At 42.8% G+C, this 17,773-nt stretch overlaps 2 protein-coding genes across 2 annotated transcripts in view; one reads left to right on the forward strand and one right to left on the reverse strand.

Annotated features, from left to right (window-relative positions):
- Positions 1-93: 93 nt before the first annotated feature.
- Positions 94-5,597, forward strand: FBXO40 (F-box protein 40). The gene is made up of 3 exons (XM_049629180.1): positions 94-129; positions 795-2,714; positions 5,382-5,597. Exons 1-3 carry the CDS (start codon positions 94-96, stop codon positions 5,595-5,597), a joined length of 2,172 nt encoding a protein of 723 aa, XP_049485137.1.
- Positions 4,418-17,773, reverse strand: part of HCLS1 (hematopoietic cell-specific Lyn substrate 1) — a 31,556-nt gene continuing 18,200 nt past the window's right edge. Inside the window, exons 7-14 of the mRNA XM_049628254.1 lie at positions 14,469-14,579; positions 13,759-13,814; positions 13,112-13,181; positions 12,288-12,499; positions 11,786-11,890; positions 11,028-11,298; positions 10,808-10,876; positions 4,418-10,607 (exon numbers count right to left, since the gene is read on the reverse strand). Of these exons, the coding sequence (XP_049484211.1) occupies positions 10,471-10,607; positions 10,808-10,876; positions 11,028-11,298; positions 11,786-11,890; positions 12,288-12,499; positions 13,112-13,181; positions 13,759-13,814; positions 14,469-14,579 (1,031 nt within the window). The 3' untranslated portion in view covers positions 4,418-10,470. The remainder of the gene's footprint in view (positions 10,608-10,807; positions 10,877-11,027; positions 11,299-11,785; positions 11,891-12,287; positions 12,500-13,111; positions 13,182-13,758; positions 13,815-14,468; positions 14,580-17,773) is intronic.

A 17,773-nucleotide genomic window follows, 5' to 3' on the forward strand; every position in this document is an offset into this window, starting at 1 on the left:
TCTAGTTTTATTCACATCTGTATCTCCAGCACTTGGTAGGTAGTTGGTTAAATAAATGACAGCACACTCACTCTGGAATATTACACTGCCACGATGAAGACAGTTTGCAAAGAATCATTAATAAAGCAGGTTGGTCTAATGTTATAATAGCAAGGTAAATACAGGATGAAGAATTGTATTCACAGTATTAACAAGATAATATAAATCACCCATAATCCACAACTCAAAAACAATTATCAACATTGTAGTCCATTACATTCAGCTTTTTCTTTTTCTATTCTTTTTTTTTTTAATTTCTTTAATGTTTATTTATTTTTGAGAGAGAGGCAGTGAGAGCCAGGGAGGGGCAGAGAGAGAGACAGAGACAGAGACAGAGACAGCAAGAGACAGACAGACAGACAGAATACGAAATAAGCTCCAGGCTCTGAGCTGTCAGCACACAGCCTGACGCGGGCCCAAACCCATGAACTGGGAGATCGTGACCTGGGCTGAAGTTGGACGCTTAATTGACTGAGCCATCCAGGCGCCCCTTTCTTTTTCTATTCTAAACACATCTACTATATACATAGAATAAACTATTGGAAAATGAAGAAGAGAGTGTTGGTAGTTGTTATTTTGGGGTTGTGGGATTATGAGTGATTTTTGCTTCTTCTCTATGATTTTGTAGATTGTCCAAGGTTCCTATAATAAGCATGTATAAACAGGTAATAAGCCAATTAAAACACAGTCACAGACATGCATAGAGCTTCTCTCCCCCATTTGTTTTCTCTTTCCCCTTGCTTTGGTGTCTCCAGGGTAGGGCACGCAAGCCTCTAAGTGGGCAGCACAGGCATTGTGAGAAATGCTTTGACCGTCACTGCCACATTCCTGTGGAGCCTGATGTCTCCTGTCTGGTGATAAACTGCCACCTGTCCTGTGGTGCTACCTTCCACATGTGCAAAGAGGCAGAGCATGAGCTCCTCTGCCCTCTGGAGCAGGTTCCATGCCTCAACTCTGAATATGGCTGCCCCCTTTCCATGTCCCGCCACAAGCTGGCCAAACACTTGCAAGTGTGCCCTGCCAGTGTGGTCTGCTGCTCCATGGAGTGGAATCGCTGGCCAAACGTGGACTCTGAAACTACCCTTCATGAGAACATCATGAAAGAGACCCCCAGTGAGGAGTGTTTGGACACAGCCCTGGCCCTCCAGGACCAGAAGGTCCTTTTCAGATCTTTAAAAATGGTAGAACTTTTCCCAGAAACTAGAGAGCCCACTCGGGAGGAAACTACCATGAATGGTGAAGCCACTTGGGAGGAAATGGGAGGAGCAGTGGGTGGAGTGGATGCCAGTTTGGTACCACATGGGTCTCTGTCAGCAGCTAATGGAGAAATGGTAGAGCTGAGTCAAGAAGAACGAGAGGCATTAGCCAAAACCAAAGAAGGGATGGACCTGGCCAAGTATGACAAGTGGGAAAATATATTCAGCAAAGAGCATGCAGCCTCTGCTTTAACAAGTACATCAGTGAACTGTGACAACAATAACAGGAACAACCCAGGAAAAGAACAGGTTTCCAGTGACAATAACATGGTAAGGGAGGATGATCTCCAAGAGAAAGAGAAAGAACCACAGGAAAAACAGAAGCAGCAGGACTTTAATGCAGTCGTGGAAAAGACAGGGCTTGCCCCTTGGCAGGATGGTGTTCTGGAAAGACTGAAAACAGCTGTGGATGCAAAGGACTATAATATGTATCTGGTGCACAATGGGAGAATGCTTATTCACTTTGGTCAGATGGCTGCTTGTACACCTAGGGAGAGAGACTTTGTTTATGGCAAACTTGAGGCTCAGGAAGTAAAGACTGTTTACACCTTCAAAGTTCCTGTGAGCTACTGTGGGAAGCGGGCTCGCATTGGAGATGCCATGTTGAGTTGTAAGCCAAGTGAACACAAGGCCGTAGATACTTCAGATTTAGGGATCACTGTGGAGGACCTGCCCAAATCAGATCTCATCAAAACCACCCTCCTGTGTGCTTTAGAAAGAGAACTTAAAGGTCATGTCATCTCCGAATCTAGGAGCATTGATGGGCTGTTTATGGATTTTGCTACACAGACATACAATTTTGAGCCAGAACAGTTTTCTTCTGGGACAGTGCTGGCTGACCTCCTAACCACTGACAACCCAGGGGGGCTCCATGTGGAACTCCACAGTGAGTGTGTCACCCGGAGACATAACAAAAGCAGCTCTGCCTTCACTTTCACTTGCAACAAATTCTTCAGGAGGGATGAATTTCCCTTACATTTCAAGAATGTCCACACAGACATTCAATCATGTCTCAATGGCTGGTTCCAGCATCGATGCCCTCTCGCCTACTTGGGATGTACTTTTATTCAAAACCATTTCCGTCCCCCAGGACAAAAGGCAAAAGTGATTTATAGTCAGGAGCTCAAGACCTTTGCCATCAAGCCAGAGGTTGCTTCAGAGCTGGGTGAGAGAAAGAAGAACAACCATCTCTCAGGCCGTGGAGCAAAAAGCCAGAATTCTCTAACCAGCTTGCCCCTGGAGGTTTTGCAGTACATTGCTGGGTTCTTGGACAGCATCAGCCTGTCTCAGCTTTCCCAGGTATCTGTGCTGATGAGAAATATCTGTGCTACTTTGTTACAAGAGAGAGGGATGGTCCTCCTACAGTGGAAGAAGAAGAGGTATTCTCATGGAGGCACTTCCTGGAGAGTCCACAGAAAGGCAAGTAAACTCTTATTCATTCATTCATTCATTCACTCAACAACTATTTAGGAAGAGCTTTCTATGTGCCAAGCACTGTACCAGGCACTGGCAATGTACTAGGTTACTGGGAATAAGACATAATTCCTAAATTCAAGGAGGCCAGTCCAGTAGGGAAGACAGACCTACAGACATATAAATGACAATACAAATGGTAGTGCCTGTTTATCTCTGTGTATGTGTCCTGGATATCTTCTGCTTGCTCACATGATTCATTCTCCAACCCTGTGATCAGTTCCCTGGGAGGCTGATCTCTACAGACTGCCTCAATCAGCAGACTTGCCCGCCAGCTTCCATTTGGGCTAATCAAATGGGAGTGTATCAGTAGGAAATGGGAGGGAGGTAGACTGAGTTGATGTATCTATTCTTCTGGCTTCCTCCCTTTATGCATTTTTCCCTTCCATGACACCTAGCACTGGCCATGTCCCTCCATTGAAGGTGACTGTTTCAGGTGGCTCTCTCCACAAAGTTATTCATTCTGGGATACAATGACCTCCTTTCTTCTTCCCTTTCATGCCTAGGGTATTAATGCTCTAGATTGTTACTTGCCTGGGTACTGCACTATATCTTGTGGCTTTCCTACACCCTGCCCATACATTTGTATATCATTATTTTTTTTAATTCTCTTCAAATTACCAAGTTAAGTGTGCCATCTGTTTCTTGCCTGGACTCTGATACAGTATGCCAACAAATTCTCCTCAGTCCCATATCAACTCATTTTTTAAAAAAGACTTTTTGCCTTTGTTAAAGGAATTTTGAAATTCTAAAATAATTTGGTCCACTGATCTCTCCTGATTCAAATACCTATTTACTTTCTCAAAAAGCTGCTGTGTAAATCAAAGAATCTTTCTCTTCAGAAAAATCTTACTTCTTTTTTCCAATCACATTACACTTGCCGAACTGCATCATAACTTCTATTAGTTTATACCATACAGAAGTGAAACTCCTTAGCATCCTTTCCCATGGTAAATATGTTGGTAATATGAACCACAAATTAATAATGCCCATTTAGCTCAATAATTCCATAATCTCACTGTTGAATTTTTTCCCAAAATGTGGGTGTACAAACTGGCACTGGGGAGTTAGAGTTGTTTACACCTATTTTCATTAATTATGTCTAAAACATCTTATATGTTTTCTATTATTTATTCCCTGAACAGTCTTCTTTAAAAAATAATCATGAGACTCTCCTTCATGTATCCAGGCCTGCATCCACGTGTTTAATAAACACTGACTTCCACCCATCCACATGTTAGGGACAAACATGAATGAGACTGAGAACCTGCCCTCAGAAACTGTATAGTCTAGAACTGTCTAATATCTTTCTCTATAAAATCGGATGCAAACAATTTAATTTATGTAGTAGAAATTCCATTAATTTTTGGCTCATGTTTGTCCCCAGTTCAATGATTCCTGACCACTCTTGAAAATTATTTGGGACAAACAAATTTCCTTTTAGAAAGGAAGAAAGAGAATTTAGTTGGAGCTAAAGGATGCTCATATTAAAATGGCTTTTTTTAAGAAAAAAAGGGAAATAGTTCTAAAATCTCAGAAAATACCTTTTTTTACATAGGAACAAGGATAAGAAACTGAGGGTGAAGTGTCAGGTTGAAAGGGTCTCAGGTTATGCCTATCCTTATAGCCAGATTTTAATTTTTTTAATGTTTATTCTTTTTTTTTTGAGAGAGAGAGAGAGACAGAGCATGGGCAGGGGAAGGGCAGAGAGAGGGAGACACAGAATCTGAAGCAGACTCCAGGCTCTGAGCTGTCAGCACAGGAGAGTCCAACACAGGGCTCAAACCCACAAACCATGAGATCATAACCTGAGCCAAAGTCAGATGCTCAACCAACTGAGCCACCCAGGTACCCCTATTAGATTTTAAAACTAGTAACTCTGCACCATATCCTAGGTGGAAAGGCCAAAAGGGGGTTTGTGTACCAGATATCTATATTTCTCCTGAGGTTTCTGTGTTAGGATACTTTTAGTTTTAAGCAACACCAACTTAAAATGGCATAAACAATAAAGGGAATTTTGGCCCACAAAACTAAACAAATCCACAGGTAATGGCTTCAGGTAAGATTTGATCTAGCAGTTCAAAAATGCCCCCAATGACCTTTTTACTTTCTATATCTTATTTCTACTTCCTCACTAGTGGCTCCTTTCTAAGACACAGTTATCCCTTGGTGGTCCCTTTTGGCTGCCAGCAGCTAAGACAGCAGTTTCCCAGTTCAAGTACAGAAGGAAAAAGAAAATCTGCTTCTTAATATCTCAAGCAAAAGTTCTAGGGTAGAGTCTCATTGACACTAATTGTCCTCATTTGAACCATGTGTCTATTCTAGAACTAATCACTGTTGCTGGTGGGAGGGTGGTGGGTGGGTGTCAATATGCAGATTGCTGTGGTCATTTCCATACATTACATGGCTGGCTGGGAAGATTATCAATTGGAAGGGGGGATTAGGAATTGGATGCTGAAGAAGGAACTAACAAATGTCTGCAGCAGCCACTAAACATTCTCTGGAAGCTAAGAACATGAAGAACAGAAAGGTATTTTCTTATAGTCTTCAAATAAAGCTAACCTGAGATTATTGCCCCGGCATTCACTTTTGAACTTCTATGTTTCCTAACAGATCTGGCAATTCAGCAGCCTTTTCTCCAAAGTCAAGAGCTGGGAGTTTAATGAAGTTGCTTCCATGTCTGAACACCTGAAGGCCTGTCCTTTCAACATTGTAGAGCATAAGACTGACCCAGTTCTTCTGACCAGCATGTGTCAGCTCCAGGAGCAGCCCCGAGAAACCTTAGTCACCACCTTTAGAACCAGACCACGGGGAAGACACACTTGCTAAAGATTCAGATGCCACCGTTCTTGGATTTGCCCTCCGAGTTACTGAAAGTAGGACAGAGTGTGGTTTTGAGGACTTTCTTCTGTAAACTGCATATGTGCTTTTCTAGGCATATGGAGCATGCACTGTCCTAAACCTGAGCAGTTGCACAGGATCTAAGAATTTTCTAAGCCGTGGTTTGTACACTTGCCATTAAGTGCCATACTGATTACTTATTTCCTTCTCCCCACCCCCTTTTTTTCCTAAAACAAATCAGTCTGAGGAGAAAAAATAGGTGACTTGAGGCCATTTAAAAAATAAGCCCAAGTCTTAGGAGATGAGAGAGCACTGAAATTCCATAACCAGTACAGACCTGTGTTTTTGTGGAGAATGTTTTAATTGATGAGCACTTTCAAATTTATGGGGCAAGCAACGCAGGATTGGGTCAGAGGTGTGTTCCACCTCTCATGAAGGGCACGTGGTTTGATGGTTCTGGAGCTGGGGTTGTCTTGATGGTTAAGTCTAGGTCTTCTTTTAGTCACTCCTGCAAACCCAGGAAGTCCAAGCATAGCTCAATGAAATGGAGACCTTGACCGAGTAGAGCAGCCTTGAGGACAACACAGGCCAAAGAATGAGAGGCAGAAATGAGGTCACAGAGTTTGTTGTGGAAAATCTTAGCAACATACAGAAGGACAGCCTTACAAAATGAGGAAAAGTCCAAAAGGGCATTGTATTAATGGAGAAAATTAGCACCAAAAGCCACACGCCTACTTTTAAACATGTTAAAAACGACTTGAGTCCAGATTCTTTTCTTCTTAAAATTATATTCTAGGTCTGGATTAGGGATAGCAGAGGTATAGCCCAGCACCATCCTGGGCTAGCTGAGATGACCTCAAGACATTAACACCAATTTCAGTGTCATGCCAGAATGCACAGGGTAATCCAGAGAGACCACACATTGGCAGAGTCCAGACAAGGCCCACTGCAGTTCCTGTGGCCCACCAGGTCTTAGATACCATTCGAGTACCCTGTGAGGGATCATAGGAAGGAACACACCTGAACATAGTAGTTCCCATAGAACACATAGGAACATAATTGCTCCTACCTATTGTGGTTCATGACTCCAGTCTGTCAGAAATTGGTGATACTATTGGGCTTTGGTAACAAATAGTGAATACTCATGAAAATAGGAGTAAAATAAAAATACACAATAGACACTGCCATCCCCTAAAGCAGGGTTTCTCAGAACTATTGACATTTTGAACTGAACAATTCTTTGTTGTAAGGGACTATCCTGTGTGTTATCAGATATTTAGCAGCAGCCTTGGCCCCTATGCAATAGATACCAGTAGCCCTCCACCCCCACATCTGTAACAACCAAAAATGTCTCCAGACATTGCTAAATATCCTCTGGGAGTAAAATCTCTCTGGGTTGAGAACCGCCATAAGCAATATCATACCAGTGGCAGTAACTTAGGATAAGTTTTTAGTACAGCAAAATCTTACATAAGTATCTACAATGGTTATGATTTTATGTAGCTCTTCTTTATTTACTAGATAAGTCTTAGATGTGATTTTAAGTTGGGAACCAGATGGAGCTGATTGTTCAGTGTGGCTTTATGTCCTTAGGTCATGTGCAAAGAAATATATCCTTTCAGTTCAGCTCTCTCCAGATGTAGCAGAAGCCAGCATGTTGAGCTATTTATCTTGTGTTTCTTTCCCTCTTACCTTAATTGGTGCCATTTTCCCAGCAGTCTTCAAACAAGTGAGAAAAGGGAAAAGGAGGACATGTATCATGCGGAAGCAGAGAACAAAGAATTTAGCCAACAAAAAGAGTTTAGTCGATCTGAATACTTGTTATTGCCTGGGTCTCTCTCTGAACATGGTTCAGAGCTGGTACAGATGAAGTAGAGGACACCAGTGAGAAGACTCAGAAGGTGTTAAAGCAAGTCCCAGAGTAGAAGCATGCTTATCTTTTCATTATAATATGCCACTTGGTACTATTTGGTAATGTAATTCTATTTTTCATAATCCTTTTTGCTTGGTTTATATTTCACATTTGTATATAAGGCACCATTTTCTAAAAATACAGCTAGAGTGTGAGCTATGATTTTATTCAGTGAAGATGAGTAACTGGAAACAGCTGAGCACCAAAGTGGAAAAAAAGGAAGAGTTCCCCAGGTCTCAGCTCCATGTGTTTTGAATCCAGTCCCCTCCTATCTAGAGAAAGAAAGCTCCTAAAGTGCATTCTGGGTGTCTTCTTTTACTAGAAAAAGAGATAAAGTGTAGCTATTCACCAAGGGAGAGAAAAATCAGGGGCTGCTGTTAGATGAAAAATGGAGAGAAAGGAGGAGAGCAGAGGGATTTTCCTTCACACCTGGGCAGCTCAGGGTCCAGGAGAGCAGCCAGGAGGCTGCCCATACGGCTTTGTGGGCTGCACACTTACAGTTACTCTTTATTTTCCCAGTTACTGCCTTCAGAGCAAAATTAAATTGATTAGCATCATCAAACACATTTTATAAGATATCTAGTTGTATATGTTGCAGGAATCCAGGGTACTACAGGTATCCACCAGTCTACACAAACAAGCACATTTTATAGTGAGATGTCAGCTGAAGCAAAAAGGAAGCCTTTTAGAGAGGCTGTGGATTGGACTGAAAAATGACTGGATTCATGAGATGAGGGTATGTTGAGTAGCATGAGCAGCAGAATTATCTGACAGAGGCAAGACAGCTGGACGTTGCTTCAGATGAAGAAGAAGCAGAGGGGAGTAAAAAGGAATAGGAGTAGGAGTCTGGACAGGGAGGTATCTATGAACAGATACCTTGATGAGTTAATCTATCTGAAGTAGAGACCAGCCAAACATGGAGGGTGAAGTCTGCAGAACTGAAGCAGAAAGGAAGTTTCTGTCTTATAATGAAGGGAAAAGTGAAAAGCAAGGTGGAACTTGAAGATGGAACAGGAAAACCACTGTGAAAGTCTGATCTATCTGTGATATTGAGTCAAACTGAAATGAAGAATGAGATTGTGTACATCTGTGGTGACTTACCTCTGTGTGCTGGAAATCCCACTGTCTCTAGAAGTGGCAATAAAAGCTGTTTTGCACTTTGGAAAGCTAACTGAGTGATTCTTGTAAGTTAGGTCTAGAGACAGATCTGTGATTCACTGGCACAGAGGTCATTGTGGAAACAAAGGAGTGTGTGTCTTGAAGAAGAACCAAGGAACAAGCCTGAAGGATGCAGTGCTCTCGACACATGAGGAGCTCGCCAATTTTATGGAGTCCTAGAACAATTATGGATCTTAGTCATTAATCCTAGCTCCTGCTTGGGCCCACTGCTTTCTTCATCTTTGCCCCCAAATCCCTTTTATTTTGATTTTATCTAGGATCTCCTATTAGACCTTGCTGAGCCCAATGTCTCAGAAAAAAATGGCTGGAAAAACAAACAAAAAAACAAAACAAACAAACAAACAAACAAAAAACCCACCATACCCAGGTCTCTCATTCTTTCTCATCCCCATAATTTGCTTGGTGATTTGCTTTTTGCCCACCATTAGCTGTTTAAATGTACTCATCTCTTTTCCTATCAGCCTTGGCTCTGGACCACACAGAACAGTCATGAGTTTCCCCTATCTACCCTCTTACATGGCCATCGATTTCAGTCACCCAACTACAAGGAAGCCTGGACTTTCCCTAGTAGAGGCCACTGTCTCTGACCCTAAATCCTCTTAATACCTCACTGGAGCCTGTGTTCCTTTAGCTTTAGTCTTTTTTTTGCTGACCAAATCTCTCTTTTCCTCCTTTCTATTCCCCAATTTGTGTTTCTTCCTCAAGAATCATCATGTCCTGTGCTTGCTTCAGCAGCACATATACTAAAGAATCACCATGTCCTGGGGTGCCTGGGTTCTCAGTCAGTTAAGTGTCCAACTCTCGGTTTTGGCTCATGGTTCATGAGTTCAAGCCCTGCATTGGGCTCTGTGCTGATAGTGCAGAGCCTGCTTGGGATTTTCTCTCTCTCCTTTTCTCTCTCTGCCCCTCCCATGCTCTTTCTCTCTCTCCCTCAAAATAAGTAAACTTAAAAAAAAGAAAGTATCATCATGTCCTTAAAGAACACAGTCATTACTCTCAGGAAGAAGGTGGTTGGCCTCTCACAACTGCTAAAGCCAATGCAAGTTGAACTGCCTTAATGTGTATACTTCCTGGTCCTCTGGCCCCTCACCTTACTGCCATTTTCCAGGCCAAACTATTTGGTGTTGGGTTTAAGTACAATCTAAGGAGAAGATTTAACCTTGATATACAGGGTGCAGGGCAGTGGGCAATGGCAGGAGGGGGTCTTCTGGATACACCTGAGAGAGGGAAGGAGAATTGGAGCCATGAGAGTAGGGCCATTGAGGCCTGCATAAAAAGTACTATTTACCTCAGCATACAAATGAACCACAGTCCCACTTTATTTCTGATTTAAGATTGAGCAGACAGAAGGTTAAAAAAAAATCTCTGCAGAAAAGGAAAGTGGGCAAACAGTATAGCCAGGCAAATCAGACAATCTAGACATACCTTTCCATGTAAGCAAACCAGGAAGCTCAGAGCTCACAAACAGAGGAAGGCAGAACTTGGGGTATTTGAGGGAGTATTCATGAGGAAGCAGACAGGATCACAAGATGAATGTATGTCCGTGAGCACTTCTAGGGTAGAAAGGACACTGAGGGGAAGAAGACCCCTTCCTCATGCTGTCTCTGTCCCAACCCCTAGTGGAGAGGGAGAGGAAAGTCTCTCTAGAATCTCAGGCAACTCGTCTCTAGAACTCAGTGCAACTTACACTTGCAGTAAGAATAGGGTGGGGGTGAAGGCAGAAACACTTTGGACTTGGGAAGTCACGGTAGAGGAGACAGGGAGAGCCAGTTACTGGAGGAGCTTGACATAATTTGCAGGGAAGAGTCCAAAGTGGCCATGGCAACGTCCCCGCCACCAGCCCTCATCCACCATCTCAATGTCAGTGATGATGTCATCAGGATCAAAGGAAATCTCGTCACTTCCCTCTGGGGAGGAAATGGATGGGATGTTAGGATGGTCAGACCGTAATCCTTCCATTCCTGTCCCCACTTTAAACTTCAGGGAAAGAAGGGTGCTATTCTTCTGGATGCTAATCCTGGGTCCTCCCCTGACCCTCAGAAGCCATCTCCCTCTCTTGTAGTAAGGGCCTCCAGGCACCAGACCCCTCAGGCCACTCCAAACCTACCTCCTTGGTAATCATACAGGGCTATCGCTGAGATCCCTGCTCCAGCCCCAGCTGGGTAGCCAGATGATTCTGCATGAAGAGAAATATAAACATGGTCTCACCAACATGGAGAAGGAAAACAGGTCCTTCTGGGTAGTGGGGGAATTCCTCTTCCTTTTGCCCTCCCCTGGACTGGACCCAATGCAGGAGCTGCTTCTCCCACCCCCCACCCCCCACTCACCAGCCATAGTGGAGGCAAAAGAAGGATTCTCAGGTTCGAGTACATCCTCATAGTCCCCGTCTGGTTCACCATCCTGCTCACATCTGTCCATGTCTCCAATATCCTCATAGTCATTCTCAGTCTCAGGCTCAGGCTCAGACTTGGGCTGAGGCTCAGGCTCAGGCTCAGGCTCAGGCTCAGGCTCAGGCTCAGGCTCTACTTCATACACTGGCTCTTCCTCCAGCTGCAGGCCTTCCAGAGTCCTGGGAGGCAGGGCTGGGGGCTCCTCATCCTGAGAAGGGACGGGTGTGGATCAGAACAACTTCCACCCATGGGTGGGGTACTAAGACCCCACCCATCACCATCCTACCAATTCTACCCTCGTCTTCACCTCTACCTAATAGACTCTCCTATGGAACACAGGCTTTCATCCATCTTTATTCCTTGACTTCCTCCCATACCTACCCACTCAAAACATCTACCAGGAGGTGATAGGAGGGGAATATAGAAGGTGTGAAGAGAAGGAAATGGAAAGCAACTCCGATTCCTCTAATGACCAGGAAAAGATTGAAGCAAAACACATTTTTGAGAACACCACGGCTAGGATGACTAACTCTCCTGATCTTTCCAGGACTAGGTAGCCCCCAGAATGCAAGGTTTTCAGTGCTAAGACCAGGACAGTACCAGACAAACCAGGGTGGTTGGTCACTTCATATGGCCCACCTTTCCTCCCATGAGGAGATGGGGAAGGGATAGAGGATCTTTGGGGCTCTACTCACATCTGGGGGATTCTGCCTCAGGGGCAGGGTGGGCACTGGGTGTTCCCTACTGGTTCTCACAGGTCCAGGCTGTGATGGTGGACAGGTCCCTGCTGGAGGCCAGGCCTGTGAAGAATGAAGCATCTCTCTTGTAAGTATGTAAACCTCTGTCTTCTCTCTTACACTTCCCTTCCTGTCTCTGCCAATCCAAATCAATCATCCTTCTAGATGGGCTCCAACCTGAAGTGATAGCTCCTTCTTGTTCCTGTAGTAATGACTGGCTGCATGGCCAAATATGCAAATCTTGGTCTATATAAATCTTGATTTTTTTTCCCCTCTAACATTTTGGTATATATGAGGCCCAATCACTCAGCCTGAAATCTTCCCGAAGATAGAGACAGGAGTTATCAACTTTGCCTAACACCAGGGAGGCCTGTGCCTTATTTTCTACCAATGATTTGGAATCCTTACTTTATTTGGGCAAGGAATCTTGGATGTGAACCCCAGAAGACCAAGCACTCACCTCTGAAGAGATTTTCTTGGGCAATGGGGCTGGCACCTCTGGCTCTCCCACAGTGTCTACTGGCCGCTTAGCCTCATGGCTCATCTTTACCAGGGCCTTTCTCTCCTGTTGCTGCCTGGCTATCTGCTGTGCCTTTTCTTCTTCCTCCCGCTTCCTCTTCTCCTCAGCCATGGACTCAAATTTCGCCTTCAACCCACGAGCACCACTAGAAGCTGCAGACACAGGCAAGAAGAATTAGGATTGTCTTGGATCAGGTATGGTGGGGATGGCACTTGAAGGAAGAGAAGGAATTGGTTAAATATCCAGGCAGAAAGCAGATGGAGAGGGAACTCATGGGAGAGAAGGTAAGAGGTACTGATGGAGGAACAAGTGGGTTTTAGGAAGAGAATATAGCCCTGAAGCCTAGATTTCCATATAGCCAAGCCATGCAATCTCACACTTTTGTCCTTTCTAAATTATAAGCTTTGTTTTCCTAACCAGCATCCTTCCCTATCCACATTCCTTAAACCTGTATGCCCTCTGGCCACCACCCACTCTCTCCTTCCCAGTCCCAAGTTCTTATCCTTCTTATTCTTCCCAAATGTCTCCCCAACCCTCCCTTCCTATGTTCTCTGCTCACAGTTCCTTCCTAATGTCACTCCATCTCTCTACCCACTTAATCCAGTTTTTCTAGGAGAGAGAATTTGGGAATATACAGGCAGGATCAAGTCTACCCCAGCTAGTTTAAGTAGTTAAAGGCATGGAGAGGGTAGTCTAGGCATAAGAAAGAATGAGAAGGAAGAGGTGGTTGAGGAAAATAGAGAAAAGGAATTGTTAAGACTCACCAGCCTCTATGGGTGTCGTCTTTTTATAAGCTGTAGTTGGAGCCTCCATTTCATTGAAGCCAACAGCACTCTGTAGAGAGAACAGTATGCAGGGAGGGAGGAGAAGGGAATGGTGATAACCCAAAGTCAGTATTGGGTATTGGGGCCACTATAGGAGGTATCCCTAACCATTTGGTGCTTAATAGTTAAACAGGGTATTCCTACATTGTTTTGTGGTAGAGAGAGGGGTAAAGAATTTCTAAACTGGTGGGCTCAGCTCCCCTTTTTGAAACCTCAGAGAACCTAGAACCTCACACCTCTAAGTCCAGTTGCCTAGAATGCAGCAGGGCCCAGCCAATGCATGAAGAGGAACTGGTGTGCATGGAATAGAAATAGATTATAGATTGAATTAAGCAATGTCTAGCAATCAATGAAATTTCAAACATCACCTTTCCCTGAAGTTTATCTGTGTTTCTGTCTCTTTCTCTGACTCCCCCCATTCTCTTTATTTGAAGCTCAGGCTCTGGAAGACTTGCTCATTAAATGCTGAAAGCAGTCAATGGGTAGTGTAGGACAACAGCTCAGGACACTTAGCTTCTCTTATCTCAATCCATTTCAAGTGCAGTTTAGGGACTTTTTCTCAAGACACTGGTGTTCTGGTGCTTTACCTTATCCACTCGGTCCTTCTGGATTCCATACTGACCACCAAAGCCCTTGGCATAATCTGCAGGACAGAAAGGTCTGAGAGTCATAAGAGGAGTTAAAATGCTGGGAATGTATAGGTAGGGGAGTCATGGAAGAAAGACCAGACAACAGGAATATGGAAAACAGAGATGGATGAGGAAGAGTGAGAATCAGAGGGTAGAGAAAAGCCTGGATGGAAAGAGAAACAAAAAGATAGGGAGAAAAACAGTTAAAAGAAAATGGATTGGAGATAGATATGAAGAGGGAAAGATAAAAGAGAGAAGTGACAGAAAAGGAAGTAATATAGGGAGGAAATGGGAAAAAAATAAGGAGGTTCCTCCAGTCATCCCCTATATGTCCCAGGGAGGAGAGAGACCTCTCTGTCTTTGTGAGGCACAGGGGCCTGTGAGACTCAAAGCCAAATCACTCACTTGTCATCACCCAGCCTGTTTCTCTTTCTCTTGCTCAGTGACCCCTTCTCTTTGGCCTCTTCTGTCCTGCTCCTAATCTTGCTTCTTTCCTCTCTATCCTCTTGGTTTCTTCCCATCCACCCCACATACATACACTTACCCTTTACACCACCACTGCACATCTGCACCTCTGTACTCTGGGTCCTCTGTGTCAGCTTCCAGCAAGGAAGGAAGGAGGGCTCTAGGCTACTGTGTGACCTCCCTCCTCTCCAATCCCAACTCACCTCTCTGGGACTCATGTTTCTCTGTCTCTCCCTTGTAGTCATATCCCAGAGCTGCTTTGTCCCGTTTATCCTTCTCTATCCCATAACGGCCTCCAAAGCCATGAGAGTAATCTGTGGTGGAAGAAGTAGTCATGAGAGCCCACTCAGCCCAAAGGAAGGTACTGTGGAAGAGAGAAGTCAGGTTAAGTGGGTGCAGGGGGGATAGGGGCCTGGGAAGAAAGATGGGCCAGCATCTAAGTGAATTAAAGACAAACAGTGTCCTAAGCCATCTTTTGGAAGCTGTAATTCAACATTGTTCACTCCTTTCCTCTTCACCTTTACTTCTGTCTCAAGATGAGAAGAGCATTTCAATCTTCTCCCTTCTTCAAGGAAGGGTAAAGTATAGAGAATGTAAAGAGACACTTTCAGGCAAAAAAAAGGCAAATACATATGAAATGTAGCCTGTTCTTACTCCTATATAAACACTTAGCAATATCTGCTAAAATACAACAATCGTTTTTTTTTTTTAATAGTGAAGCTCAAATGAAAAAAAAAAAAATCATGTCTCCAGAAACAAAGAGATGAATCAAAGCAGTAGATATGAGAGTACTTATGAGTGGACTGAGAAAACCCAAGGATGTTTTAAGCCCCGAATTTAGTGTCTAGAGATTAGGATCTAGGGTCAGGGGTTCTTATACAAGAACAGGGGACTGGGGAGCAAGAAATGACACTCTACCTGCTTCTGTAAAAGAGTTCTAGAAAAATTCTACTTATTTTTCCAGGGAAATGGTGAAGGGGGTTGTCATTTGTTCAGCACTTGGTAGTGGGAAATTTTACCTATGGGACTTGGAAACTCCAGGCTTACCCTGAATGTGTAGAATGCAAATTTCCAGTTATACACTACTTATATTACACAGGAATTCTAAGAGGAGAAATTAACTTCATGCTGGTCTAGAAAAATATATACCACTGAAAGAAAAAGCATTGGAAAGATGGCAGGAATATGAGACAGAGTAGACCTCAATAGAAAATGCATTATAAGAGATAAGAGAGCTATAACACAATAACAAGAGAACAAGTCATCATTTATGAGGAATATGTATGTTGGTATAACCAATTAACAGAATCCAGATTTATATGTAAGCAAAAACTGAGAGAAACAGAAAGAAATAGACAAATCTGTGATCCTAGGTGAAGATATTAACACTCCTGTCACATTAATTGATAGAATATTTAGACAAAAAGAATCTAAAATTATAGAAGGTGCAACATTATCATCTAACAAGACCTAATTGACAATTACAGAACATTATATCCCCAAACTGCATAATATACTATTTTTTATGCACATAGAAAATTCACCAAGATAGATTATATGCTTGCCTATACAATAAGTTGCAATACATTAAAAAGGTTGAAATATTAGACATCATATTCTCTTAACACAATAGGGTTAAATTAGAAAATTCTCTAATACCTAGAAAATAAATATCACATTTATAAATAACCCATGGGTCAAAGAAAAAATCAAAAGGGAAATTAGAACACACATTTTTAGCTTAATAAAAATTAAAACACACAGAACATGTGGAATGCAGCAAAAGTTTGTTTAGAGGGAAGTATATAACTTTAAGTACCCATACATGTTACTACACTTTGTCCAAACCCATAGAAAGTACAATACCAATAGTAATCCCTAAGATAAACTATGGATGGACTTTGGGTGATTTTTGATGTGTCAGTGTAGGTTCATCCTTGGTAAAAAATGTACCACTGTGGTGAGTGATGTTAATAATGGAGGAGGCTACACGTATGGGGGTGATGAGGGAGGAGTGTATGGGAAATCTCTGTGTCTTCCTCTCAATTTTGTTGTAAGTCTAAAACTTCTCTAAAAATATAAAGTCTAGGGGCACCTGGGTGGCTCAACCAGTTAAGCATTGGACTCTGGATTTCAGCTCAGGTCATGATCTCACAGTTCGTGGGTTGAAGCCCCATGTCAGGCTCTGCACTCACTGTGTCAGAGCCTGCCTTGGATCCTCTGTCTCCCTCTCTCTGGCCCTCTCCTGCTCATGCACTCTCTCTTTCTCTCTCTCAAAAATAAATAAACATTAAAAAAGTTAAAAATAAATGAATAAAAATACAAAGCCTATGATGGGATACCATCTCACACCTGTCAGAATGGCTAAAATTAACAACATAGGAAACAACAGGTATTGGCAAGGATGGAGAGAAAGGTGAACCCTCTTGCACTATTGTTGGGAATCTAGACTGGTACAGCCACTCTGGAAAACAGTATGTATCTTGCTCAAAAAGTTAAAAACCTACCCTCTGACCCAGCAATTGCACTATGAGGTATTTACCCAAAGGATACAGAAATACAGATTCAATGGGAACACATGCCCCCAGATGTTTATAGCAGCATTATCAACAATAGCCAAATTATGGAAAGAGCCCAAGTGTCCATCAACTAATGAATAGACAAAGCAGACGTGGTATACACACACACACACACACACACACACACACACACACACTGGAATATTACTCAGCCATCAAAAGGAATGAAATCTTGCCATTTGTAACAATGTAGATGGAGCTAGAGAGAGTATTATGCTAAGTGAAATAGGTCAGTCAGAAAAAAATAAATACCATTTGATTTCACTCATATGTGGAATTTAAGAAACAAAACAGATGAACATAGGGGAAGGAAAAAAAAGAGGAAGGAAAATCATAAGAGACTCTTAACTATGGAGAGCAAACTGAGGTTCTCTGGAGGGGTGTTGGTGGCAGGATGGGTTGAATGGGTGATAGTTATTAAGCAGGGCACTTGTGATGAGTACTGTTATATGTAAGTGATGAATCACTAAATTCTACTCCTGAAACCATTATTACACTCTATGTCAACCAACTCAAATTTAAATAAAAACTTGAAACAATAAATAAATAAGTAAATAAATAAATAAAAATATAAAGGCTTTAAAGAAAGAGAGAGAGAGAGAGAGAGAGAGAGAGAGAGACATTAAAAAGAGAAGGAAAAATTCCAGTATGCATCTAATATGGGTTCCAGAAGAAAGAATAAAGGAGAGGAGAGGCACTATCCAAAGGAAACCAACCTGAGAATTTTCTATAATTGAAGTTATTTCTCAGGTTGAAGAGGAACAATAGTCTCATGCAGGAAAGAGAAATAAGTCCAACATTTAGATATATCCTAATGATATTTCAGAATATCAGAGACAAAAAGAAAACCTTTCAGGGCACCTAGGTGGTTCAGTCGGTTAAACATCTGACTTTGGCCCAGGTCATGGTCTTGCAGTCCACGGGTTCAA

The sequence above is a fragment of the Panthera uncia genome, chromosome C2, assembly GCF_023721935.1.
Source record: "Panthera uncia isolate 11264 chromosome C2, Puncia_PCG_1.0, whole genome shotgun sequence".
Lineage (NCBI taxonomy): Eukaryota > Metazoa > Chordata > Mammalia > Carnivora > Felidae > Panthera > Panthera uncia.

Coding starts and splice junctions, on each gene's coding strand:
- FBXO40 (XM_049629180.1), top strand. CDS start 94: ATGAAGACAGTTTGCAAAGAATCATTAATAAAGCAG. Junction 130..794: donor AAGAATCATTAATAAAGCAG/GTTGGTCTAATG, acceptor TGGTGTCTCCAG/GGTAGGGCACGCAAGCCTCT. Junction 2,715..5,381: donor CCTGGAGAGTCCACAGAAAG/GCAAGTAAACTC, acceptor GTTTCCTAACAG/ATCTGGCAATTCAGCAGCCT.